General features: G+C 45.9%; 2 protein-coding genes across 2 annotated transcripts in view; both read left to right on the forward strand.

Moving 5' to 3' along the window:
- LOC121300012 (BICD family-like cargo adapter 1) overlaps positions 1–25,428 on the forward strand; it is a 28,788-nt gene that overhangs the window by 67 nt on the left and 3,293 nt on the right. The window contains exons 1-10 of the mRNA XM_041228337.1: positions 1–810; positions 4,268–4,483; positions 17,476–17,592; positions 17,958–17,969; positions 19,785–19,931; positions 21,494–21,673; positions 23,052–23,270; positions 23,395–23,538; positions 24,012–24,142; positions 25,016–25,136. The exon at positions 1–810 is cut by the window's left edge and continues 67 nt beyond it. Of these exons, the coding sequence (XP_041084271.1) occupies positions 394–810; positions 4,268–4,483; positions 17,476–17,592; positions 17,958–17,969; positions 19,785–19,931; positions 21,494–21,673; positions 23,052–23,270; positions 23,395–23,538; positions 24,012–24,142; positions 25,016–25,136 (1,704 nt within the window). The 5' untranslated portion in view covers positions 1–393. The remainder of the gene's footprint in view (positions 811–4,267; positions 4,484–17,475; positions 17,593–17,957; positions 17,970–19,784; positions 19,932–21,493; positions 21,674–23,051; positions 23,271–23,394; positions 23,539–24,011; positions 24,143–25,015; positions 25,137–25,428) is intronic.
- On the forward strand, positions 14,073–16,716 carry LOC121300009 (myb-related transcription factor, partner of profilin-like). Its single transcript, XM_041228335.1, has 2 exons — positions 14,073–14,601; positions 15,003–16,716. The coding sequence occupies exons 1-2, from the start codon at positions 14,133–14,135 to the stop codon at positions 15,785–15,787; spliced, it is 1,254 nt and encodes a 417-aa protein (XP_041084269.1). The 5' UTR covers positions 14,073–14,132; the 3' UTR covers positions 15,788–16,716.

The following is a 25,428-nucleotide window of genomic DNA, read 5'->3' on the forward strand; positions in this document are numbered from 1 at the left end:
CAATGGGGATCGGGGACCCCGGCACATCGGGGCGGACAGACATTAGAAATCATCGCAGGGACAGAGCCCGCCAGGGCGGGTAAAGCGAGGACCAAACACCGCCACCGAATTGCAATAGACTGGGAATCTTGGGATAGCGACTGTCAATTTTTTTTAGGTAACTAGGAAAAATAGACACACCGGTCGGGTGAGCTGTTGGAATCTGTGCAAGGCAGTGCAAAGATTTACGCTGATTCTGGATCAGAGCGCTGTAAAACCGCCTGGATAGGGGTGGGTGCTCCGGGATATTCCATGCAGCAGAACACGGATAATATCAGATTTGCGCTGTAATATACAGAGACACCTATAGAAGCAGTAAGTAGGGTACTTGTTTTTTGTTTCCGCGGGGCGGCGATGTCAACGTTCTGCCTGGACTTCACCTCGTCCCCGGCAGGAACTTCAGCACCATCAGAGCTGGACAGCGACTGCATGGAGCACACCTCAGACCACAACATGAAACCCCCTCCGAGCACCGGGGGCTTTCTACAGGATCTCAACGGGCGATCGCTCCTCTACCCCGTCCCGGGAGGCCTGGGGCTAGCGCTGGAAGAAGAGCTGGCCATGCTTGTCGGGGAGCAGGATGACGGTGGAGATATGGCTGGGTTGGAAGCTCCTATCAACGGGCAGGACCCCGACTTGCTGACGCTAATTAGGCATAAGGAAAAGGACTTGGTGTTGGCTGCTAGACTAGGGAAGGCTCTGCTTGAACGGAATCAGGATCTGACTCGGCAATATGAGAACATGCACAAAGATCTGACCGAACAGTTAGAGGTACGGCTTGATCGCGGCTTTATTTTCTACATGCACACGTGTGTTGATTGCTTCCTGGAATGTGAGGCAGGGCAATGCACAGTACACGAGACCACATTGTATTATTACAGCAAAGAATAATAAATACACTGGTGTAAATGTACATAGAGTTTGTACACTCGAACGTGGTATGCTGAAAAACGATCTGGCGAGCTCTGTTTCATTAATTAGACCTCGGGTGCCTATCTAGGCTAATGTATGTAAATTGCTGTAGTATTTTTTCTTTTGTTTTTAACTAGCATTTATGACAAATTGATTTAAGCGAGTGCAGCTGGGATGGACTGGTGATAATAAGGTAAGCATTCGCTTTATTTGCCGGGATCAGAAAACGCTAGTCACCCCAGTGGTTAATATAGTGCACTGACACACTTAACCGAGTCACCCTTATCTTGTGCTGAAGGATATTGCATAAGATTATTACCCCTTCTGTTATGTAAACCAAATCAACAGTACACGGCAATGAAAGACACATCCACAGTAGTTCCTGGATGTAGGTGAAACGATATTACTGAAACTACCAAATGTTATTTTAGTTGGAAAGGCTTCAGTGATTACAGTGACGGAGTGGCCTGACGCTGTCGAGTTCTCTTGGATTTCTAGTGCCCTGCTAGACTGCTATAACTAAAGTGAGTTCCTCGCTGCTGTTGGGTGTCTGGAGGCGGTGTGTTTGGCTTTAGACCTATTGGCAACTAGACCGGATAATCAGGGGTTAGAGGGAAACAGAAACAAAACCTGGATTTCCAGAGATACTCTATCAAGTGAGCTAGGGAGCCACTGTCCGATTACATATTTCCTATGGTGTGGGTGCATACACTTGTAGTCAAAAGTTTACACACCCCAGTGGAAATTTATCATTTCTATACATTTCTCGAAAACAAATAATTATAAGAATAATCTTTTGTAGCAAAAGTTTTGCTTTCGTGGATGAGGAAAAAAAGTTGAAGAAGATGAAGAAAAAAAGACAATTATTTATTTCAGTATTTTTTTTTTTTAAATTGTGCAAAACTTTAAAAATGCTAATTCAATTAATATGAAAGATTAGAATATTAACATTAACACTTTTATAATATTAATACATCACCTGTTAAGGCAGTGGGTATCTTTCTGTGTGTGTGTGTGTGTGTCATATGATAATATACATATATATATATTATATATATATATATATATATATATATATATATATATATATATATATATATATATATATATATATATATATATATATATATATGTATATGTGTGTGTGTGTGTGTGACTGTGTGTGTGTGTGTGTGTGTGTTTGTGTGTGTGTGTGTGTGTGTTTGTGTGTGTGTTGAATAATACCCTGAAAGCAGAGTTAACAAGGACTAGGAACTCATGATTTAAGCCCACTTGAGTTAACCTTGGGCAGTAATATGATTAGGTTACTGGCAGTTGTTCTTAGTCAGTAATTGGTTTGATTGATCACAATGGGGGATTCTGCAAAGACTGACATTTCTGATGTATGAAGCCCATTCTGAATGATCCTTCATGTTATCTAAAGACAGACAGAGCGCCTCTCCTTGAGCTCCTTCACATACACAGCACTGCCTCACTTTCAAATGCCAAAGTAGAATATTATGCTTTAGTTTTTTATACAGACTATGCATGTGATAACGACAGGGTGAACAACAGCAGCAACTTTCGTTTATATATAGCGCCTTTCAACACTAACAAATAAACCACAATACACTTTCAAGACTTAAAAAATGGAAAGTCGCTTATATTTCAAATATAATGCCTCAAACAGCTTTACAATGGCCACATGATAGAACAAACAATTCATATAAAGTCAGATAAAGATGCAGACCTAATTGTTCACTTGTGAATGATGGAATGTTTCTCCCAATAATGCAGGAGCACAAATAAACCATAGAAGAACAACAGTGCAAAACCGAACTGTAATGATTTGAAGCGCTCACTTCCTGCACCCACACGGGTTCCTGTGCAATGCGTGGAGGGTGTTGCTGGCAGCAGAAGAAGTGTGGCAGATTATTTGATCCCAGTCATAATGGTACCATTACTCAGGGAAACCTGTCAGCAAGCCGTCTGCCCTTCATGTTGCACAACTAGGAATGACAGCAAACTCAAGGCGTGCATCACTATGTCTGCCAGTGCATTTCACGAGCTAGTCATGCTCCCCACAAAGCCAGGAGACGGAAAGAAGCAGAGTGCGAGCTTGCACATTAGCCAGCTCAATTCAGTGGCTGTCTTCTTCTGCCATGTCTTGATTTGCGCATGCTGCTGCACGCAGTCCAGGATGCAGATCCTGCTGCTAATTGGGTGCTTTTCAAACTCCCCAGAGATATATACTGAGCAGACCATCGCATGACATTTAGCCTGGCATGGTACAGTTTGAGTAAGCATGTTGTCTTCAATTTTGAAAGAAAAGGGTCATATCAGTTTAATGTCCCTCTAGACTGAGAAGAGGCTGATTAATTTTTTAAGCCCAGCATTGAGAAGAATGTTTCTCCAGCCCACAAATAGCACTCAGAGACATACTTTTCTGCACTGGTTTAGATTGTCCTCAGTTCTAAGTGGCTTATGTTCTGTAATCATTTTCTTTATCAAGTCTTAAATAATTTAAAGAGTTTAGCTAAAACTGTTACAAATCAAAACACAAAATACAAAGGTCATGAATAGGTATGAGCCAAAGAACTAAACAACAACAAAAAAATCAGTGGAATAAATGAGTATCGTTTACAGTTGTGACTCTGGTATTGCAGAGTTCTACCCAGCATGTTACATGTGCAGTATACTAAACATTGTTATTGATCTAGGAACAAAAACACACTCTTTGAATATCGAAGAGGGGCTTGCAGCATTAACACAGATGTGACACGGGGCAGTTAGAACTCTGGAATTCTCATGTTGCATCTTGTTGTTTTAAAGGCACTGTATGAATCTGTGTCGTATCGTATCATATCATATGCTTTGTAATTAAATAAATTGCAGTCCATACACTCCACAGTATTGCAGATATTGACTCTCACTGCAGACGCCAGAGCACAAACCACCATGTAAGTCAATGCTGGCTATTGGCTGCCTCTACCTCCTTTCCTTGCTGACTGTCCTCCATAGATGGTAACCTTTGATCCAGAACACTGATTATGGCATGAAAAAAAAAATGATGTCCTGAATATGCCCTTAATATTGCGACTCTCTCTCTCCTCCCCTTCTCTCTCCCCTGCACCCCCCCTTACCCCGCTCCCTTCCCTCCCCTCCCCTCCCTTCTCTCTCCTGCTCCCCTCCCCTCCCTTTCTCTCCCCTGCTCCCCTCTCTCCCTCCTCAGGGAGGAGGGGACAAGAGGGGAGGGAACGACCCTCCCAGGGACTCCTCTCCCCTCTCTCCTCTCCTCTCCCCTCCCTTTCTCTCCCCTCTCCTCTCCCCTGCCCAGCTCTTGGAGCAGGAGAAGCACGAGCTGCGGCGGCGCTGTGAGAGCCGGGAAGGGGAGTGGGAGAGTCGCGTGGCCGAGCTGGAGGGGGACGTGCAGCAGCTGCAGGAGGAGCTGGAGCAGCACCAGACCCAGCTGAGAGAGGTGGAGAGAGAGAAGAGCCGGGTTGTCAAGGAGCTCTCCGAACAGAACCAGAGGCTCCTGGAGGAGCTCAGCCGGGTGAGTCCCAGCGACACTGCCCCCACAGATACACCCCTCACTGTCTGCAGCACTCTCACCCCATCCTAGACACCCCCTTCCAGGAGCCTGGGCTCCAGGGACTGCTTGGAATCTGGGAGCAAATCCTAGATAGAATACTGAAGGGGGGGGTCAATGAATGCTAGAATGTTGGGTTATATAAACAAATAGGGCAATCAAAAAAGCCTGCTCTCTGACACGGTAGCATGCAAGTAGATACAGTGCAGCTGCTGGGTTGAAAAATCTCCTGAAGAGCAGACCGACAGACAGGCAGGCAGGTAGACAGACGCATGCTTGCATACTGTTGCTTTAGCTGAGATCTGAGGGTTTGAATATTCCTATTGGTAACAGCACACTTGAAGAGCTAGTGCGGGAGGCTTGGTGAGTACAGAGCACCACATGCAACAACATCCGAATGGGGCTCATTGAAAGGCTGAGTGCTGATACTGGCAGAGCTCTTGAAGGCTCTTCCTGTGAAGTGCACGGGAACACTGTGTTTGCTGTGCTGGGAGGGATTATCGGGAGGCACAAGGGTCAGATGGGTCCTAGCACCTGTTGTTGCCATCGAGACCGCACCAGCTGAATCTGCCTCAGCAAGTGAGCTGAGTCACAGCAGCACAGTGCAGGTGGGATGTGATCATTCTGTTAGGATGCACTGAAACCTGCAACGTCAGGCTCTGCTTATTGAATCGAAGGAGCAAAAGATTTCACTGAGAATGTTAGACCCTTCTCTCAGGAATCGTCTGTTTATAATTGACTGGGATCAGCTGTTCCCTTTGCAATATGAAGTGTACTGCAATATACAAGGGAAAGCACACAGAAGTGTGGTATACCATGCAATATACAAAGGAAAGCACACAGAAGTGTGGTATACCATGCAATATACAAGGGAAAGCACACAGAAGCATGGTATACCATGGCGAAGAACAGTAAATGCATAGCACAGTACGATAGAAGGATAAAACACAAGATTACAAAAAGAACCAAATCAAATAAATAAAAACAATTATATCTGTAAGTCTTTAACCTTGACTTAAAAAGATTAATTTCTAATGGAAAACAGCACTGAGTTGCATCTGTCAGACCCCACCCTCTGCTCCTCTGAGGCAGTCTGTGGTATATCACAGTGAGTGGGAGGGCAGCATTGCTATAAATGTTATTGAAACGCTGATAAAGGTTCTGTTTGTGAGGATGTACAGAGCAAAGCAGAAACGCTGCAAAGTGAAACCTGAAAACATTCCCTGGAGGGGCCGGTGCAGGGATCATGCAAATCTGTCTTGAGTGCAGAGAGAATCACACACTGCTAAAAACTGCTGGGTCACTGCCACTCACACTTACTGTGCCAAGCATAGTGTTCAGAGTTATTTCTGTTGTCCTGTGGTCCAAATCAGTGTGCAACTGAACCCTTTACAATAAATGTGAATGATACTAATGGTATTAAAGATGAGTCCTATAAGACTCCTGAAGATTTAAGCACAGTTTTAATTTTAAAAAGGGATATATTTTAAAATAAAAATACTACACCCTTTGTTAAAATGCAAACCAAACTGTCTCGTATACTCTAACAATACTTTACTTTAATGGTAAAATGTTACTCCATGGAACTTCCAGTTTACTGACCATCAAACGCTATGCAGAGTCACAGGTGCTTCATTTTTCACTGATGCTCAAACGCTGTGCAAAGTCACAGGTGCTTTATTTTTCACTGATACTCAAACACTGTGCAAAGTTATAGATGCTTTCTTTTTTTGAGCTGTGTAATAGTGCTTCTCTTTCAAGCCCATGTCATTTTGATCAGCTTGCTCTTGGGCGCAGATTCGCCTCTAGATTTTCCTACTTTCAATACTGCACGGCTGCAGGGTTTACATACAGACTTGTCAGCGAGTCATTTGAATTCATGCTGTGATCTTGCCTGAACATGCAGAACAGTATCATTCCACAAGCAAGGATGGACACATAACTATAGACATCTTCATGACTTCAATAAAGACAGGCAAAACTTTCAGGTCTCGACACCTCAATGAATATTACTATGGAGTTTGGCTTTTCATTACCTACAGGACTGCAGGCTCCCAGTAAAATAATCTGTTTAATCTGCCGTCCTGGATTGCTAGATATCTGCTTCCTGCTCTGACCTCTGTTTTAACAATTGCATGGGGCTGCTAAAATGAAGTGTGTTAGTGTTACCGGTGAGGCAGTGCTGCATCTAATCTCAGTGCCTTTAGTTGTTCTGAATAGGGGCGGATACAGGACCTCCTCCTTGCTTCTTATGGGTCTCTCTCTGATCTATATCAGGTCTGACTCGCGTCACCCAGCTATTTTAGGACACTGAGGTTTCAGTTGAGATAAGAAAGAAGAATACAGTAATACTGTCACAGCCTTGCACTGGATGTTTTGAAAGTGACCCTGGAGTTTGCAATGACACAGACGCGTGAAAATGGTTACAGAGGCCTCATACATGGGAGGGCCGATTGAAAACCACCTCCAAGTCGTTCCAGTCCCTTGCTGAGAAGAACCTTGTTGAAAAACCCTTCACTCTGCCCCTGCGTTATCCCTGTCACTGGTACCTGCAGGCTTGCCAAGCACAGAGCTTGCAGCATCTTTGAATTGTTTAGGGAATTCCACTTTCACCCGTGACCCAAGCTGGATTCCAAACCAAGCCTGCAGGGGTGAAATGCACAGAAGAGAGGCAAGTGATCCCACCTTGCCACCTAGCTCCTTATCACAGGTCACACACCTGCCGCTAGCGATCATTACAGCTAATGGGATCCACACAGCACTGTCTCAATGAGCTCCCATTAATAGGTGGTCTTCATAATCATGCCATTTTACATGAGCCAAAGCTTTTATGACTGTCGCTTGCTGCACGGCGCAGCTCTTCGTAATGATCGATACCTGGTGGTGTGTGTCCAGAGTGATTTTTGATGAATATTGTATTAAGAACAAATTAGAAAATGACTAGAGCCCGTCACAGAGCAGTATTGCGCTAACCCAGAAGTTAACATGCGCGGTATGAAGAGATCACTGACGGGAACAGAACTAGAGACGGTATATTTTAGAGACATGATTGTTCTGATTGTTCAACTGCTTTCATTTGAAGACAGCTTAATTGAGTAACAGTGATGCGTTGCCACTGTGAGAAGCTCATTTTGATGGAATGTTGCTAATTGCAATTGTGATCAATAATGTGGGAATTGGAATTGGGAATTGATTTTAAAAAGGGATTGGAATTGAGTTTCTCTGTGGTGAACAGAGTTCTATCAGCAAGGACAGGCCAGAAACACTAATGATGCTAATTATCCCATGTGTGCACCCCCCAACCCCCCCTCCCCGTCCCGTCCCATTTCAATCCACTCAGAAGACGTGTTGTTATCGATGCCCGTAGGGTCGTGGCCAGGCTAGCGCAGTTGTGCTTCATCACATTTAAAGCACTATCAGTTGCAGGGAGATTGATAGCGGGCAGGTTTATCTGCACTGCATCTTTCAGAAGGGTGTGTGGGAATGGACGGCTGTAATGGTTTCAGTAATTCACAGTGTTGCAGATCATTAAAGGAAAATCTGTCATTTGCTAATTTGCTAGAGCAAAGTTCTAGTTTCATTGTATTAGGTGCCCATACAGCTACATCACCTAGGATTTGGTCAAGCATATTACTTCTCATCAAATCGCAGTGGAGTGGGGATATGTAGTTATCCATTCACACATAGAGTTTTACGTGTATGTAGAGAACCGCTTGTCCAGTTGGGATCGAACTCCCTGTTATAATCATAAACCTGGGGGGCTGTCTCTCTTTAGGTCTCACATTTTTCTACATGCATAAGATGGTTGTGGATCATGGTGAGTAGGTTTTTCATGTTAATGATAGCTGTGGCAGGTGTGTGCGAGTGTCTCAGTGTGTGCCTGCACGCTCGTCTGTGTTTGCACGGGCACGCTGCCATCAGTTCATACAGAATTTACAAGCCTACTACAATTACCAAGACCAAAGCCGAGCTTTGAACAGACCAGTACCTGAGCCTGAGTGCTTAGTCCCTGCTGCTCCTGCTATTGAGTCTCGAGAGCCTTGCCTTTCCACTGGGAGCTGCATGGCAGGTGTGGGGGAATCCTGAACACACAGCCTCATTTACAGCACAGATTTATGACTCAGCTGAGGGCGTCTCAAGGGACTGCAGCTTAAGTTTCAGCCTGGACCATTATCTAATGACACTGTATCACAATAATGCTGTAAATACCGTACAGAGAACTCGCAGCATCTCAGATAGAATACAGGGCTATGCAGCCAGTGCTGCTGTGTCAGCTATACCAGGAGATGGGCTCTTTTTATACGATTGGAGTTAGTAATATTAAACTTAAAATGGGTGAATATAATTAATTTTATTAACCCCTGCTGGGAGCGCATAACCCTGTGGATGGGACATAGTGCACACTTTTACATATATGTACAGTAAGCTCTTATTCAAATGGTTTAGCACAAGATCTGGAAGCACCTGTCCATCTGTATGTCAAAAGTGCCAACGTCCCAATACTTTCATATGTTTAACATACCTTTGTCAAGGGAAAGTGTGTTTGGAAACAAACAGTGGAGTATATATATATATATATATATATATATATATATATATATATATATATATATATACACACACACATTTGCTTTCTTTAATGTTATTACTCGTGTCTCCAAGGAAAGCCTCCAAAGCATGACCTTGAAGTCAGACAGCAGCGAGTGCGGGCAGCGGAGCCTCCCGCAATGCATTCTGAAAAAGGATTAGCACTAATCCCTTGTAAGATGCTTTGGGGACACAGAGGTTAAAGGAAGGCGGCTTATTCTCATCCTGGACATGAAAACAGGCAATCAGTGTGACATGCTTTTTATTAAAGAGGCTGGAACAGTAGGGGGTGAACAGTGCCGGACCAGTGCACAGGGCAGCACAGCGAGCAGGCATTCCCATCCACTGCGCTGGAAATTGCTTCTGCCCTGCCGCTGTCACTTCTCCTGTCATTCTACAGCCAAACAGGGTAAACATTTTGGGAGGCAATAGGATTCTATTAAGTTGTGCACAAATCTGTAGCAGCAGGTTCCTGGGAATGAACTGTAAGCAGTCCCTTCAGTGCACTGTATGCAATCTCATCAAGGCCAAGCGAGCAAACAACAGCGACAGAGCACAGATTGGGAATTCTATTAAGGAACTCCTGACCCAGGCACTGGCTGTGTTGCACAGTTTTTAAACTGTTGTACTATGTGGAACTCAGCAATGCCAAATGGTGTGCCCTTTAAAGAATGTTATTTTCCAACACTTCATTATCATTGGTCTCCCTATTTTCTCCAGTTGGACAAAATCCTTTCGAATAAACCACCTCAGAGAACACACTGTTGGAACAGGCTGCTGCCAACAAGCTTGCTGAGGCTATGAAATCAGACAGAAAGGGGACCCGCGGAGATCTGAGTTTGTCTCTCTGCGTGATCTCTAACGCAGGATGAGAGCTCCCCGGAGTCTCGCTCAGATAGTGTCCTGAGGCGGGAGCTCACAACATCTTTTCCAGGTAGTTTACTCCAGCACTGTGGGTCACTCGTGGGCAAGGGGGAAATTGAGACAGTCCTGGCTGACCTTCAGATTAGTTACCATCACTGGCACATCTTAGCCTGGGAAAAAAAACAAAACGTACATCTCGACGTGGGGGTGTAGAGTAATCTGCTGAATGACATGCTTTAACCATAGATGAGCCTCTCCTGGTGTTTCTATATGTCTTCTCATATCTCACTGGGTATGTAAATCTGTAAATTAATCAGGCAGTGAATCCTCTTTACATGCATTTACAGCAGCATCATTTATTTTTTAAACTGGCTCTAGGCTGGTGCCACTGGTTGCTAGGTGACAAGCTATATTACGTTGGGTCTGTCCAGTAATGTTGCCATGGATACAAGTTTGTCGTTCTAGCCCATCTGGTGCTGGTTTGTGCTGGGAAAAGGCCCTGGAAACTGCTGGAAACTGTTTGAGACAGGTACTGTCTGCCACTCATTCCCTCAGTGGTTAGTCTTCAGCCTCACTATCTATCATTGCGTTCCCCGTTTGGAACCATTGTGTATTTACTGTGATAGCTGGGTCATTGGCCATGCTCAGTGTTCTTTGGGGGGGGGGGGCTGTGTAGCTTCTGTTAGTTCAGAAGGGTGTGTAGGGTATTAGCTCAGTGTCCTGTCAGCTCTGGTTAGCTGGTGTTGGTTCAGAAGGGTGTGTAGGGTAGACGCTGATTGCCCTGCTCAGAAGGCCCTGCAGTGAGTTAGCTACTGACTGCAATACGTCCCTGCAGGTTAGCACTGTTAATTAGGAGAGTCACAGTGTAGTCTGAGCAGAGGGTCATGTGTGCTCTTCCCCTGCCTGTTCCCCAGCGGGCTGCTGTCGCTCTCTGCTCAGGGGGGGGGGGGCAGGTTTCCAGGAAGCCGTGTCTTCAAAGTGTTTACTCCTGTATTCACATAACTCTGAGTCTTTTGAAAAGATAAAATTCCAAGTTGAGGTAAAAGAACTCAGAAACAAACAACTTGTGAGAGAGAGAGAGAGAGAGAGAGAGAGAGAGAGAGAGCGAGAGAGAGAGAGAGAGAGAGAGAGAGAGAGAGAGAGAGAGAGAGAGAGAGAGAGAGAGAGAGAGAGAGAGAGAGAGAGAGAGAGAGAGAGAGAGAGAGAGAGAGAGAGAGAGAGAGAGAGAGCGAGAGAGAGAGAGAGAGAGAGAGAGAGAGAGAGAGAGAGAGAGAGAGAGAGAGAGAGAGAGAGAGAGCGAGCGAGAGAGTGCACTTTCGGGAATTGCAGCAGTGCTGAAGAGGCTTGAACTATATCACTTTGGTTTGATAAATTAACAAGTGTTTTTTTTTATCATTTTAATGAAATAGGAGTTAGTTAAAGACTGGAGTTTACACTTTGAATAAAAGCCTCTTAGGTGGACTAAGTGCAGCTATTCATTTACTAATTGAACTCCTGTATTGGAAATGTAAACACTGACTCACTCGCTCACAGTACACTCAGTGATACACTGAATCAGCGTGTTGTTTTGTTTGTGAAGATCTTGCACGGTAAGTTGCTAAAATCGTTGTGCGCAGCACCTGCAGTACTTCCTGTAAAATACAGGTGTTCATGGAGAGAAATGTAGGTTCCAGGTTTATTTCAGTTTAGTTTTATTATTGTTATTTTTTAGATCTTGTACACACAGATCACACTTTAATTTTCTCCAAAAGCATATTGAAGGAAGATTTTGTCAAGACGTTGTCACTCAGAACCCACCCCTTTTGCACATGAGCCAGGCTGCTGTAATGCACACCTGTCTAATGCTCTCCGCTCCAAGACTCACAGTGACAGTGCTCCCCCTGCTGAGAGGTACAGGGTTACCACCTTACAAAGGGGTTCAGGCTCTAAGCAGGTTCTCAAAGCTACTTCACTCCAAGTTCTCATCAGAACCCAGTAATAAACTCTCCAAAATAACATTTCATTTTAGGGACTTGCGAGGAATCTTAAGTTGTTTTATTATTTGTTTGTTTCTTTCACAGTTTGGAGTAAATATCTTGAATAGCATCAGTCACTGCCTGGCAGGTTCCAGTAACCCCGATTTCTGTAAACAGTCACTGCAGATCTTAGTGAAAGTACCCTTGAATGCGTCTGGCCTGCCTGAATTTAGTGTGTGCTGAAGCTCTATCTTTAACATCAGCGAGGAGCAGGAAGGAAATGCCCCACCTTACTGGTGCTGGAGCTCGGCTCCTGGGACGAATCAGACCATGTCTATTCAGGTCATTCCTGAATGTTTCCTGCTGTTAACACAGTCTCTGCTGGACTCATTTCTCCACGGTACCCTTGATGTGCACACGCTGGACTCTGGGTTTAGCACACTTGTAATCAAAGCCAGCAGAATCAGCTCGGCTGCAAGGCTGTCGGTGGGGGGGGTGGGGGGGGGGGGGGGGGGGGGGCAAATCAAGTGTGCATTACTCAGCAACAAGCAGCACCCCTCGGCACCCGCCAGCGATCAAACACAGATCTGAACATCTTGCATTGTCGTGGTACGCTAGTCCTAGTAAACCCACAGCAACTGAATGCATCATGTAGTTATTGTGCAGGGTCTGTTGAAGACTGATGCCGCATTGTAACAGTGGAAGGAGACAGGTTAATGGCAGCGGTGAGATCAGACTGTAGACAATCATGAGGACAGCATGTTCACTGTTACCTCCCTGTCTGCCTCTGTTTGATGTCCTGATACAAACCCTAGCACCCTAGTGGCGCTGACCAGCAGGATTTCTGCTGTTTTTTCTCTGAAGGAGTCTGACCAGCAAGTGAAACCGGGACCAGAACTCACTTTGAAATTCTTCTCTATCATATTTTCAAAACAGCAGGATTGTATTGGGTGGAACCACAGCGTGACTGTAGAGATCTACAGCACTTCAAAGCAGGAGCTGATGGAGTAGGTGATGTACATGTATGCTTAAATATTATTTTACTTTAATGTGTCAGTCATTCCTCACCAATCCTACATGGGCTCTATCACAGAGTCCTTCAGTGATCCCGGGGGACTTTCCAGTGATCAATTTCCCAGGAGAGGTGGCATTTCTCTGAACACAGACACTCATCGCTCATTTTCCAGTCCAGGGTTGAGTCGTTTATGCAATGAGCACCGTCTACCCGACCTCGCGGCAGGAAGACGGCACGGATAAGAGAGACGTCTCGCTGGGAGTAGAGATCCCGAAAGCTCGTCCTGTATGATAATCAATGCCTGTTTGTATTTTCAGAAGCTCCGCAGCATATGGTCTTTGTTGCCTCTCTGCACTCCTGCCAGAGCGTTACGGCTCTGAAGTCTGTTCCGTCGGAGATTGATAGACACAGCCTGTTGCAGACAGCTGGCCTGTCGGAGACAGTATCAGTCAGTGTCAGAGCTTATCAACCTTGTTAATTATACCTTGTGGTGGAAATTTTTTTTTTTACCTGAAATGACTAGTTATGAGTCAGATTTTGGACATTGGGATTGAAAGCATAGCATAGCCGTTCATGTCTTTCAATGCATTACTCAGCCCCTCCAGGGCAAGCAGGACGCTCCTAGACAGACTAACCCGTCTCCATGTTGTTTTTGAAAAATGCTCTGAATATAAAAAAAAAGTAACACTGCAAATTCTCTAAATGTGCCAAAACAAAAAAAAAAATGTCATCACCCTCAGGAGTTATTGTCAAGTCATTTGCTAACAACGAACCACACTGGCAGTTCGCGTAATGAAGTTTTTTTTTTTCTGCCTGTTCATAATAAAACACTTTGAAATATGATCTTTTGCTTCTTATTTTTATTAAAAAAAAATATCCCTGGTGTTGCCTTGGCAGCCACTTGTAATCTGTACCACCTGGCCTACAGCCAGTAATCAGTTCAGTGTCTTAGCATGCCCTTAAGACCACTGTACTGCTTCCACAATGAGGTCTTATTTATGTTAATGGCGTTCTGCTTACTCACACTGGAACTGTGCAGCAGGCTTTCAGGGACATGGCACCACACAGCGCCAACCAATCAGATGGGGGATGCAAATGAGGCTGGCTCCTCCTTCCCTGCTGCAGCACCAAGTTGCTCTTGCTGGATTTTAAGACTGTCTTAAAACAAAAGGCAGGCAGGCAGGCAGGAAGCATGGCAGACAGCATGGCACACGAGGGGGGCTCTCCCGTGAAAGAGAGGCAGCGCAAACCCAAATTCACCCCGGATCAGATCCAGCTGCTCAGACAGGAAGTGCTGGCCCATGCCTCCAAGCTGTATGGGAAAAACATCAGCCCAGTCCCAGAGAGGAAGATGGTCTGGCAGGAGATCACCAGACACATCAACGAGCACAGCAAGACCGAGAGGAGCGTGATTGAGGTGCAGAAGAGGTGGCAGGACGAGAGGAGGGGAATCAAGAAGAGGGCGCAGGACCTCTGGAGGGTCCTTCTGGAGACAGGCCAGTCCCTGGGGGGCCTGACTCCGCAGGAAGAGGCCATCCTGGGCACTCTGGATGAGGCTGCCCTGGGGGACTTGGGAGGACCTGGCCTGTCCCACAGTGCACTGCAGGAGCAGGCTGCTCCAGAAGACTATGTGCGTGTGCAACTGGCCAAAGTGAAACGAGGTATTTCAGCTGTTCTTGTATCATTTGTTTTATTTATTTATGTATGCATTCATTCATTCTGTTCTCTTATTTATCTATAACTATATATATATATATATATATATATATATATATATATATATATATATATATATATATATTAAAATACAATTAGAGAGCACAGTAAATGTCGAAATACACTGGCAAAGACGTCTCATTGAAACATTTTTAAATTGCTACTCAGTTGTAGTTTTTAATTCAAGTGCTAGGATTTAATTAGGTGTAAAACCCATTGAGCTCCAGTTGTGATTTACAGTGGTGACCTCGCCAGAAAGGGGCATAAGCAGCAGACGCACAACACAAGTTAATCATTAACTATCCTACAGACCGACATTCTCACAACGCACGCTTTCTACCCACAGAACCCAGTGAATCAGGGGCATCCACTCCCAGCAGGAGTGCGGGGGACTGGAAATGTGAATGGAGCAGCGAGGAGAACCCCCCAGAGCTGCTCTCCAGATACCCAGAGCTCAACAGAGACCCCCCAGAGCTGCTCTCCAGACACCTGGAGCTCAACGGAGACCTTCCAGAACTACCCTCTAGATACGCGGAGCTCAACAGAGACCCCCCAGAGCTGCCCTCTAGATACCCAGAGCTCAACAGAGACCCCCCAGAGCTGCTTTCCACATACCCGGAGCTCAATAGAGACCTTCCAGAGCTGCTCTCCAGACACCTGGGCATGCCCGGGAAGACAGCGCTGAAGCCTGAGCCACCATCCAGGATCCATCCAGAGGCAGAAGAAGCCACAGCCAGCTGGGGGAACAGTCCACTCCTGAGAGCCACCCAGCTGGCTCACAGCACTGGCAGCGTGCAGAGGAGGTGGAGCAGGAGGAGGCACAGAGCTGTCGTCCAGCACAGCATCGCCACATCCCTCAGGAGAGTGGCAACCAACTCAGAGTCTATAAGAAGGGAACTGCGCTCCCTTTCTGCCAGTGTGGGGGCCTTTAGCAGACAGATTGCATCCCTGGCCGGTGCTGTAGCCTCTGTGGGCTCTACCATTGCCTCTGCACTACAGAACATACAGGTCATCCATGCAGGTCCCTCCTCCCAGGGGCAGGGTTTATCCCCTGGCCAATCAGGCAGCTCAGATCCCTGCCACGCCTCCCAGAACAGTCCTCGCAGTCGTGATGCAGCCAACACACCATGACATCACAGCTAGGGTTATCATTCGATTCCTTAGGGACCAGGGGTCTGGTTTTATAAAGCTTGGAAGCTGTTGTTTAAAGTCTCCTGGACAGAAGGTTGAAAGCAGTTGAAAGTAATGTTTTGCATGATTTTGATCAGTTGTTACCTCCAGGACTAGGTTCAGAAGTTCAGAAGGTCTTCTATCTAAACTCAATGGCTGCTGTATGAGTGAAACAGAAACTCATTTAGAACAGATTTACTTTATTCAGTGGAAAAGGCATGGTTTGAAAAGTTTGTCACTGGTGCGTTTGTTTTTTGTTCTAAAGATGCATTTTTGTTTTGTACTTTCTGTGATTGAAACTTTTCTTAAATGTTAGGATTTATTAAACAGTATATATATTAAACATTTTTTTTACATTTTTGTTTTAGAAACATTTTGTTCTCCTGCCACCTACACTAACACACAAACCGCGTGGTGATAAAGACGAGCGCAGAGTAAAGCAAAGGCTGCCTTTTCAAACCCCGGGAGCTGCATGCTCTTCCTGTCCTTGCCCTTTCTGATGAGCTGGAGGTCCACCTGTCACCCGTCCTCTGCCGGGCTGCAGCTGATCAGGGCACAATGAAAAGGTTGCCTTTCACTGCAATGCGATGGTCCCATTCCTGGAAGTACCTGCATTGGAGAGTGATGCATCTGTGACTCACGGTGCTGTGCTGGTTTGCAGGGGGATCATGTCAGACACCACAGTTCCAGTCCCTGGGCTCCTGAGACGTACGAAAGCTTAATCATCTATTAATGTGCTTCAGCCTCTATTAACCCCACGGTCTTCCAAAGGAATGACTGCTTGTGAAAGCTGGAGCATCCCGTAATTATGCCACATTATTTTGCAATTAAATACTCATTTACTCCTTACATTCATCTATAATTAATGCCATTGCGTACAGGAAAACACACAACTCATGCACCAGTTCGGTTTGTCTGCATCGTATTTTGGTCTAAATACATTCTGCACTGTTACTGGAACTATAAAAATAGTTTCTCTTGAGTCGAAAATATTTTGTTCTCTTATACCCACAATAACACGCAAACACCATGGTGGGAAAAATGACTAAACCCAGGATGGAGTGTATGATGATTTTACTGTGTTTTGTACGATGATGTCACTGTGTAGTGTATGTGATTTCACTGTGTATGAGATTTCATTGTGTCGTATATTAAGTGTCAGTTTGAATTATGTCCCTAACGGCGCCGCAGTCTTATGTCTTAGCCATGATTTCAAAAGCTGTAGCTGTACATGCTCCCTCTTGTGAAAGAGGTCCCCTGATAACATTTCACAGCCAGCACTGAGAACGCTGACATATCTCCAACATGGGGTGATACTGCAATGAGCCCCTTGCTCACAGCTGAAGTGTGGTTGTATTGAAAATGAACACTGTTCCAGTAAGAGCAGGGCGTGATTGTTCAGGTGATGAGAGATCGAGGTTTCACTGTCTTTTCTGGGTCTGCTCTCCATCACTCACAGTGAGCGGCTATCCTGTCGTGTTACAACGAATCAAGCCTGTTCTACCAATTAACACCTGGGTTACAATAGCCGTCTCCTCTCTAACTGTCCCCTCCTCTATGGGTAGTGCACTGTTTCTCCTCTCTAACTGTCCCCTCCTCTATGGGTAGTGCACTGTTTCTCCTCTCTAACTGTCCCTTCCTGTTCCCAGGCGGCGGTGGTGGAGCGGGAGCTGTCTGTCCAGGTCCACGCTCTACGAGACGAGTTCCAGGAGAAGAGCGTCTCCACCAACCAGCACATGTCGCGTCTGGAGAGTCTGCAGGCTGAGGTGAGCCCCCTAGGGTCCCTTCTCCTTCACAGGGGAGGGGCACTGGAGTGAAGGTGTGCGGTCATTCCTGAAAGTAGGTGGCATCATACTGGCAATCCTGATCTGGACAAACCGATCCAGCCAGTCCCTCCCACTGCCGGGGTTAAAAATTCCTCCGAAATGCAACACAGTTCAAATGTTTTTTTGGTGGGCAAATTATACTGTTCTGAACACTAAGGGTCTGCTTGCTGCCAGCCCACACTTCTATACCAATCTCCTTCTAGCTGACCAAATAATGTTACCAGTATACCGTATATATGGACCTCTTTTGCTACTACTTTTCACTTTGTCTCTGCTTTCTCCCTTCCTTCCCTGGTCTGGAGCAGCAGGTCCTAGAAGTAAGTAGATCACTCTTCTTCTTCGTGGTTCACCAGCATGCCAGTAACGGACACCCCAACCTTCATCTTCTTCATTCATCTGCTCTTGCTTCACCTGTCATGGTCTTTTCTTTGTTTTTTTGGTGTGGCGCATTTTTAACTTGGACGCATGAGTGTTTGGCTTGGTTTGCATGAAGCAGTTCCACACAGGTGAAAGAACGTATTAATCCTGGCTGTTAGATCCGTTCGTGATCATCGGTTGTAACCCTGATAACAGCCCTGAGCCAACGACAGCCAGCGATGCAAAACATGAACCGTCATCAGGAGCCCTTCTCAGAAACTTCTTATTTTGTTTCTCAAAACCGGAATGTTTCCTGGCTTGCCACTGCCATTTGTCAGATTAACACCAATAGTTCTGCAAAGTCTTGGCACGTTTCCCCAAGAAATTTTTTTTACAGTTGGCCCACAGCAGAGTGTAAAAGCCTAAACTGAGAAACCTGGCAATCTCCAGAATTAGCCCATCTTGTAGGAACACTCATTTTGCAACAGCTGTTTTTTAATAGTTTGTTTGCACACTTACACAGCTCTGTATATGGTGCATAGAGGTACCAGTGAAACCTGGAAACTTCCACTCTATCTCCGGCAAGCTGACTCCCTCTTCCTCTACCCAAATCATCTCTTTAGGAAAGTTAAGCAGCCTACAGACACCAACAGGCAAAGTCCATCCTGCATTGTGTAGGGGTGTAGCAGACTCACCATTGAGTGTTTAGGGTAGATAAAACACAACTGAATGACACTTTTGCATCCCCCAGCACTACAAATTATAGCAATGAAAATCACGAAGCAAGAGCCTATTATGCAAAGTCTCCTGTTTGCAGACGTACCTCCTGACAGCATATTAGCAGGAACGCTGCTTCTTGCTGTGCGACGCGATCCTGTTTCATTTTGCTGTTATCTTTCATGTGATTGTGACAGTTTTCACTTCTGTGATTGTGTCTGGTAGCTTTGTTCTTTTTCTGTTGTCTAACTGCATTCCTTCATAGAGTCTAAATAAATGCGTCTTCCTGACAGAGTATTGAAGCTCTCAACAAACAAAGGAAAGATTGTTTAAAAAAAAAAAAAAAACATTTTAAGAACAACCCAAACCAGAGGGCATGACTGTTCCTGGGAGAAAAACAACTCTTATCTGGGAAAAAACTGAAGGTCAGAGGCAGGGATCAGAAACGCTTTGAATTCACTTTACAAGAATAATGCTGAAGAGTCTGCCCAGAGAGATCTTACAGCTCCGGTGACCCACAGACAAGATCAGTTTCGCAGGAAGCCCATATTCCTGGGGGTGAAGCTTCATCTCTGGGTTATTTAAAGAAAGACACTTGTAATTTTAGATTGCTGTTGGTTTCTGCCACAGAAGTCAGGAACAGAGTCCTGAATACCCATCTGTGTTTTATCACACATTCTCTGCTGAAACTAATAATAACGCTTAACTTATTTTTGCATTGTATTGCTTTCTGAAAGTAGAAATAGTACAGTACTGCATAGTCATCAACAGCTAGCACAAACAAAACAGGCATGTGCACATTTTTGAAGCAAACATGTTGTGAGTTGTCACTGTTAACATTTCTGTAGCAACGCTCTGCTTTCTGGGAATTCCAACACTCACAGCAGCAACAGCCGGACCCTCTTTGCATTTCGTGTGTACTCCCTCGGCTTTGCTAGGCAACACACATTCTTGTTTGGGGTTGCGCTGTGCCCCCCCTCGGCACCACTGAATCACAAGTTCGATGCTTCACACTGCGAGGCCATGGTAACCCGACCCCCCCCCCTCTCCCCGCCCAGATAAAGATGCTGTCCGATCGCAAGCGGGAGCTGGAACAGCACGTAAGAGCCACGCTGCAGGAGAACGAGATACTGCAGAGCACGATAGAGGACCTGCAAGAGAGGACGCTAATGCTGGAGCGACAGAGTCACGACAAGGACCTACAGGTGACTTTAAACAGTATCGTCTGTCCTGCACTGCTGCTGTGCCTTCACACTATTACTGTTATTTTGTATTTGTTTCCGTGAAAACGTATTTTTGCAGCAATACATTTAAATATACAGTATTTTAGAAAATAAATACAGTATCATTAACATACTGGATTTTATTTTTTATTTTTTTACATGGTACTCTTTAGCCCTGTATTGACAAATGCATTTTTTTTGTTGATTCTTATAAAATGTTGTTTTACTGTACCGTCCCTCACACACTGGTAAGCTGAGGCTCTGAGGGAGCTCGGAACCCGTGTTCCCAGATACCCAGTTTTGGGCGTGTTGGGGTGAATAAGTAACACAAATATAATGTAGCCAGAAACAGCATCAGGTCAGCACAGAGACTACACCCTGCTTGTCTGTTGTATTGCTATTGTTTCAGTACATTCTCTTACTGAATTTCTTTCTTTACTTTCTCGCACCCTTTTCTCTCCCCATCACTAGTTCAACACAAGCTAGGATGGCTGAAATCACAATAACTGTTTAATTAAGATATTATTTAGTATTTGTATTTGTATTTTTTTAATTAAATTCTTTTAAGCAAGTGGAACCATTAGCAGCAGTATAGAAAAGCACAGAGAGCTTTGAATTGTGCCAGTGTGTGAGGTCCCGTTGCAGCAGCAGAGTGAGGCGCCGGGGGGAGATTGTTTCCTTCTGTGTGGTTTGCAACCTTCACTGGAAACACTCTGCCCTGCACTGAGCACAGCAGCTGTACTGTCTCTGGACTCATCCTCTCATCACAGTCAGCTCTCTCCATTGCAAGCGAGGTCTGTGTGCTTCACTGAGGGAAGGTGCAGAGGTGATGTCTCGTAATAAAGGAGAAGAGCTTTCAGGGCCCTGCGGAAGAAAGGTTCAATGTGACATTTACAAGTGTATGGATCTCTCTGGTCTTTACTGTACCAAGACAGGGGTTTGGGTAGAATACAAAAACATAGCGCTCTCGTTGCAAACTGATGCAAAGAAATCATGAGGATGTGTTTTACATGTTCAACTGCATTTCCAGAGATTCAAATGTGCACTTTTCAATATAAAACGAATAGGATCAGTATCCATTGCAGTCAGCTCACCTAACTGCTGAAAAACAATAATAACCTGAGCCCTGTCTGCAATCTTCAGGTCTAATATGAAAGTTATCACAGACACGTGTACTAGCAGACAGCAGACACCTTGGTTCTGGCTCAATACAGGAAAGCACATGCGCTTCGTTTAATGCTAAAACAAATACCACGATAAAATAAAACATCTCAGCTGCATTTCCTTTAAACTTCAAACTGTATATAATCTTGACAGAGTATGCAAATTGCTTAACTTGTAAAAGCTATTACCTCTTGGCAAAATAATGTTTTGTATTAGAGATCTGTGCATTAATTATATACAATGCACAAATGAAATGCGACAAAATTAGTTTGACAACACTCACCTAACAACAAAATATCAAAAACCTAAAATAATCTCAGCCCTCTTCGCGTCCATTGCAGTGCTAAGCAGCATGCTTGTCGTGTGCTCATGTCTTGCAGCTGCGTCAGAACCAGCTGGAGCTGCAGGAGGTGCGCCTGTCTCACCGGCAGCTGGCAGCGCGCATGGAGGAGCTGAGCGAGGAGAGGAGTCTGCAGAGCCTGGGCCCCACATCTACCTCCCTGCTGTCTGAGATAGAGCAGAGTATGGAGGCAGAGGAGCTGGAGCAGGAGAGGGAGCAGGTAAACACACACACACAGAGTATATATATATATATAGAGAGAGAGAGAGAGAGCAGCCTACACACACACAGGAGAGATAGAGAGAGCGCAGTCTACACACACACACAGGAGAGATAGAGAGAGCGCAGTCTACACACACACACACAGGAGAGATAGAGAGAGCGCAGTCTACACACACACACAGGAGAGATAGAGAGAGCGCAGTCTACACACACACACACAGAGAGAGAGAGCGCAGTCTACACACACACACAGGAGAGATAGAGAGCGCAGTCTACACACACACACACAGGAGAGATAGAGAGCGCAGTCTACACACACACACACAGGAGAGATAGAGAGAGCGCAGTCTACACACACACACACAGGAGAGATAGATAGAGCGCAGTCTACACACACACACACAGGAGAGATAGAGAGAGCGCAGTCTACATACACACACACGCAGGAGAGATAGAGAGAGCGCAGTCTACATACACACACACAGGAGAGATAGAGAGAGCGCAGTCTACACACGCACACAGGAGAGATAGAGAGAGCGCAGTCTACACACACACACACACACAGGAGAGATAGAGAGAGTGCAGTCTACACACACACACAGGAGAGATAGAGAGAGCACAGTCTACATACACACACACAGGAGAGATAGAGAGAGCGCAGTCTACACACGCACACAGGAGATAGAGAGAGCGCAGTCTACACACACACACAGGATAGAGAGAGTGCAGTCTACACACACACACACACAGGAGAGATAGAGAGAGCGCAGTCTACACACACACACAGGAGAGATAGAGAGAGCGCAGTCTACACACACACACAGGAGATGGAGAGAGCGCAGTCTACACACACACACAGGATAGAGAGAGTGCAGTCTACACACACACACAGGAGAGATAGAGAGAGTGCAGTCTACACACACACAGGAGAGACAGAGAGAGCGCAGTCTACACACACACACAGGAGAGTGTGTGGTTCACCTTCTTCCTGGGCAGCCTCTAGCTGCAGTTGTTACAGTCTTGCAACGCTCTCTCCTCGGCGACTGTCTCTGCTGCTGAACTCGGGGGTCTGGCACAGAAGCCCAGGTGCCAGGCTGTCATGTTGGACGATGAGATTGGTTCCTTCTCGCACTGCCTTCGGTGGCATTAACCTGGTGACCCCTGGATACAAAGCTGCCAGCGTACACGGGCGCTCATGCAAAGGAGCCCAGCACAGCGTTGGGTGTATCTGTTTGTGTTCAGCTTTTGCTAATCGAGGTACCTAGGAATAGCAGCACACTGATCAGACACAATTAATGGTCTGATTTTAGCATGAGGCCCCCAGTAAGAGCTCATAATAAAGTATGGATATTACTATTCCTCTCTCTCTCGCTCAGCTGAGGCTGCAGCTGTGGGAAGCTTTTTGCCAGGTGCGTTCACTGTGCTCACACCTCAGAGGAAATGATGTCACAGACTCTGCCCTGTCCACGGACTCCTCCATGGACGAGTTGTCAGAGACGTCTTCGGCGAAGGATGTCCCAACAGGCAGCCTGGAGACGGCGCTGCACGAGCTCAAGAGACTCATACAGAACCTGCTGGACGGCAACGAGTCTATGGTGAGAGACGAGGGCGATCGCTGAGACAGCCGCTTGTCCTGCTAGCTTAGATCCTAAACGTATTGAAGTTTTTATCAGTGCTTTCTTCATGAGATGTATTGAGTCTCTCTGTCTCCCCCTGCAGGGCTCCCGGCGCAGTGACGAGGAGGCTCTGGAGGAGCAGGTGAGGAAGCTGGGGGAAGAGTCGCGCACACTGCGGGAGCTGTACCAGGGCGAGCAGAGCAAGGCCAGGGCCAGCCAGGAGGAGGCGCTGCAGCTTCAGAACCAGGTACAACTGACCCGGAAACACAGGAGGGTCGAGCAGGGTGAAGGAGGGCTGCCCCAAAGGAAACACGAGAATTGTTACCATGGGGCAGGGGGCTATATCATTTACATCAAAGGATATAGAATACGATCCTTTTCAGGTTAAATTAGAAGCATTAGGATATCACATTCTTATGGTCCATACACTAGGAGTATCTCAGTTTACTTAAAGGTACGCTTGATTGAAGACATTTGCCTTGATTTTTACCACACAGCCAAATAAAGTTAATCCCCAGCCAGCATATACTACAGGCTGATTACCTGAAAAATGTTGAAATGCTAAGAATCCAGTTTCTAAAAAACTTCTAAGGTGTAGTTGTTTAAAAGCCGTTGCGAGAGTGAACAGGGTGGTTGTTGCAGTCTGTTGAGTGAGCTGAGCTGTGTGCAGTGTGTGATGCTTTCACTGTCCTCACTCCCGCGCTGTCCTGTCCTCTGCAGGCCACGCTGCTCTCCCTGGAGGTGAGCTCGTTGAAGGAGGAGAGGGAGCGACTCAGAGCCATGACAGAGGAGCAGGAGCAGAGCGAGCAGGTCCAGAGAGCCATCCACGACCGCGACGAAGCCATCGCAAAGTACGCCACCCCAGCTGCACAGCGACAGCTACATACACAAACAACACTGGAGCGCCACTGCCTACTTAAGTGTGCCCAGGTCATGGTTTTAGTGTGAGCCAGTCCAGTCTTTACATGAATTCTGTGAGCCTAATAAAACTGCCATTCCAGGATGTACGTTCTTCCAGTCCTGTAAGCCTGTAATATCCAAGGTTACAATCCCACGCTGAAGCAATGTGGGAGGGCGCATTATATGGAAACGAGTGCTAAAATGTGTTTCAAAACTAGTAATTGCTTTACTCATCCATTACTAGTCATGTCACTGCTCCAGGGTATTGGCTCCTGTTCATTAGTATTCATAAGCAGCTTTTGGAAAATCCTAACAAGTTCTGCAACACATAACAGCTCTCTATATCCAAGAAGAATCAGAATGGGGTTTTTTTGTATTATTTATATTTTATACATCCAGGACGTTAGAGCAAGAACAGAGTAATGCATAGAAACCGACAGCCAGCCGTCTAAAGGGTTAAATCTCTGCCTCCCATTCATTGTGAGTGCAGCTGGTGGAGCCGGACCATGAAACAGACGCTGCAATGGCTCCACCTTGTGGCTAGAAGCTGTTACTGCACAGGCTTGTCCTGGACCATGTTTCGGGATTCTGCCGAAGCGGATTAGGTGGACTGCCATTCTGAAAGCCAGATATAAAGACCCCAGCTACTTTTGATTAAGTAGGAATTACTGCAAAACCTTTTGTGTGTCTGTTTCATCTGACGAGTGCACTGCCATTTCAAGATAAGATCTTTGAATAAGTACTGTCCTGTTACATTATTGGCTGGCGGCAGTGCCACCCCGTTGCAGGCCTCACCCCCTTGACCTTTGCCCTCTGTGTTCCAGGAAGGCCGCGGTGGAGGTGGAGCTGGCTAAGTGCAAGATTGACATGATGGCTCTGAACAGCCAGCTCCTCGATGCCATCCAGCAGAAAGTGAACCTGTCCCAGCAGCTGGAGGCGTGGCAGGTGAGGCTGGGGACACACCCCTTAGAATAGACCCTGCAGTGAAAGCACAGCAAAGTGGAATACACAGGCCAGCATTGTAAAAGCACAGAGGTGTGGTAAAGCATGTTCAGAAACATGGCAAACTCTGATAAATGCAGAGTATAACATGGGAAAAGCATGGATAAACTGCAGAAATACCATGGGAAACCTTTACAAGGGGCATGCTATCTATCTAACAAGTCAATAAATCAATCTCACTGATCTGGACAGTCAGACTATCTCATGTAATGCCAAAGTGATTTCAGACAGCACC

This window comes from Polyodon spathula, chromosome 25, assembly GCF_017654505.1.
Source record: "Polyodon spathula isolate WHYD16114869_AA chromosome 25, ASM1765450v1, whole genome shotgun sequence".
In the NCBI taxonomy this organism is placed as follows: Eukaryota; Metazoa; Chordata; class Actinopteri; order Acipenseriformes; family Polyodontidae; genus Polyodon; species Polyodon spathula.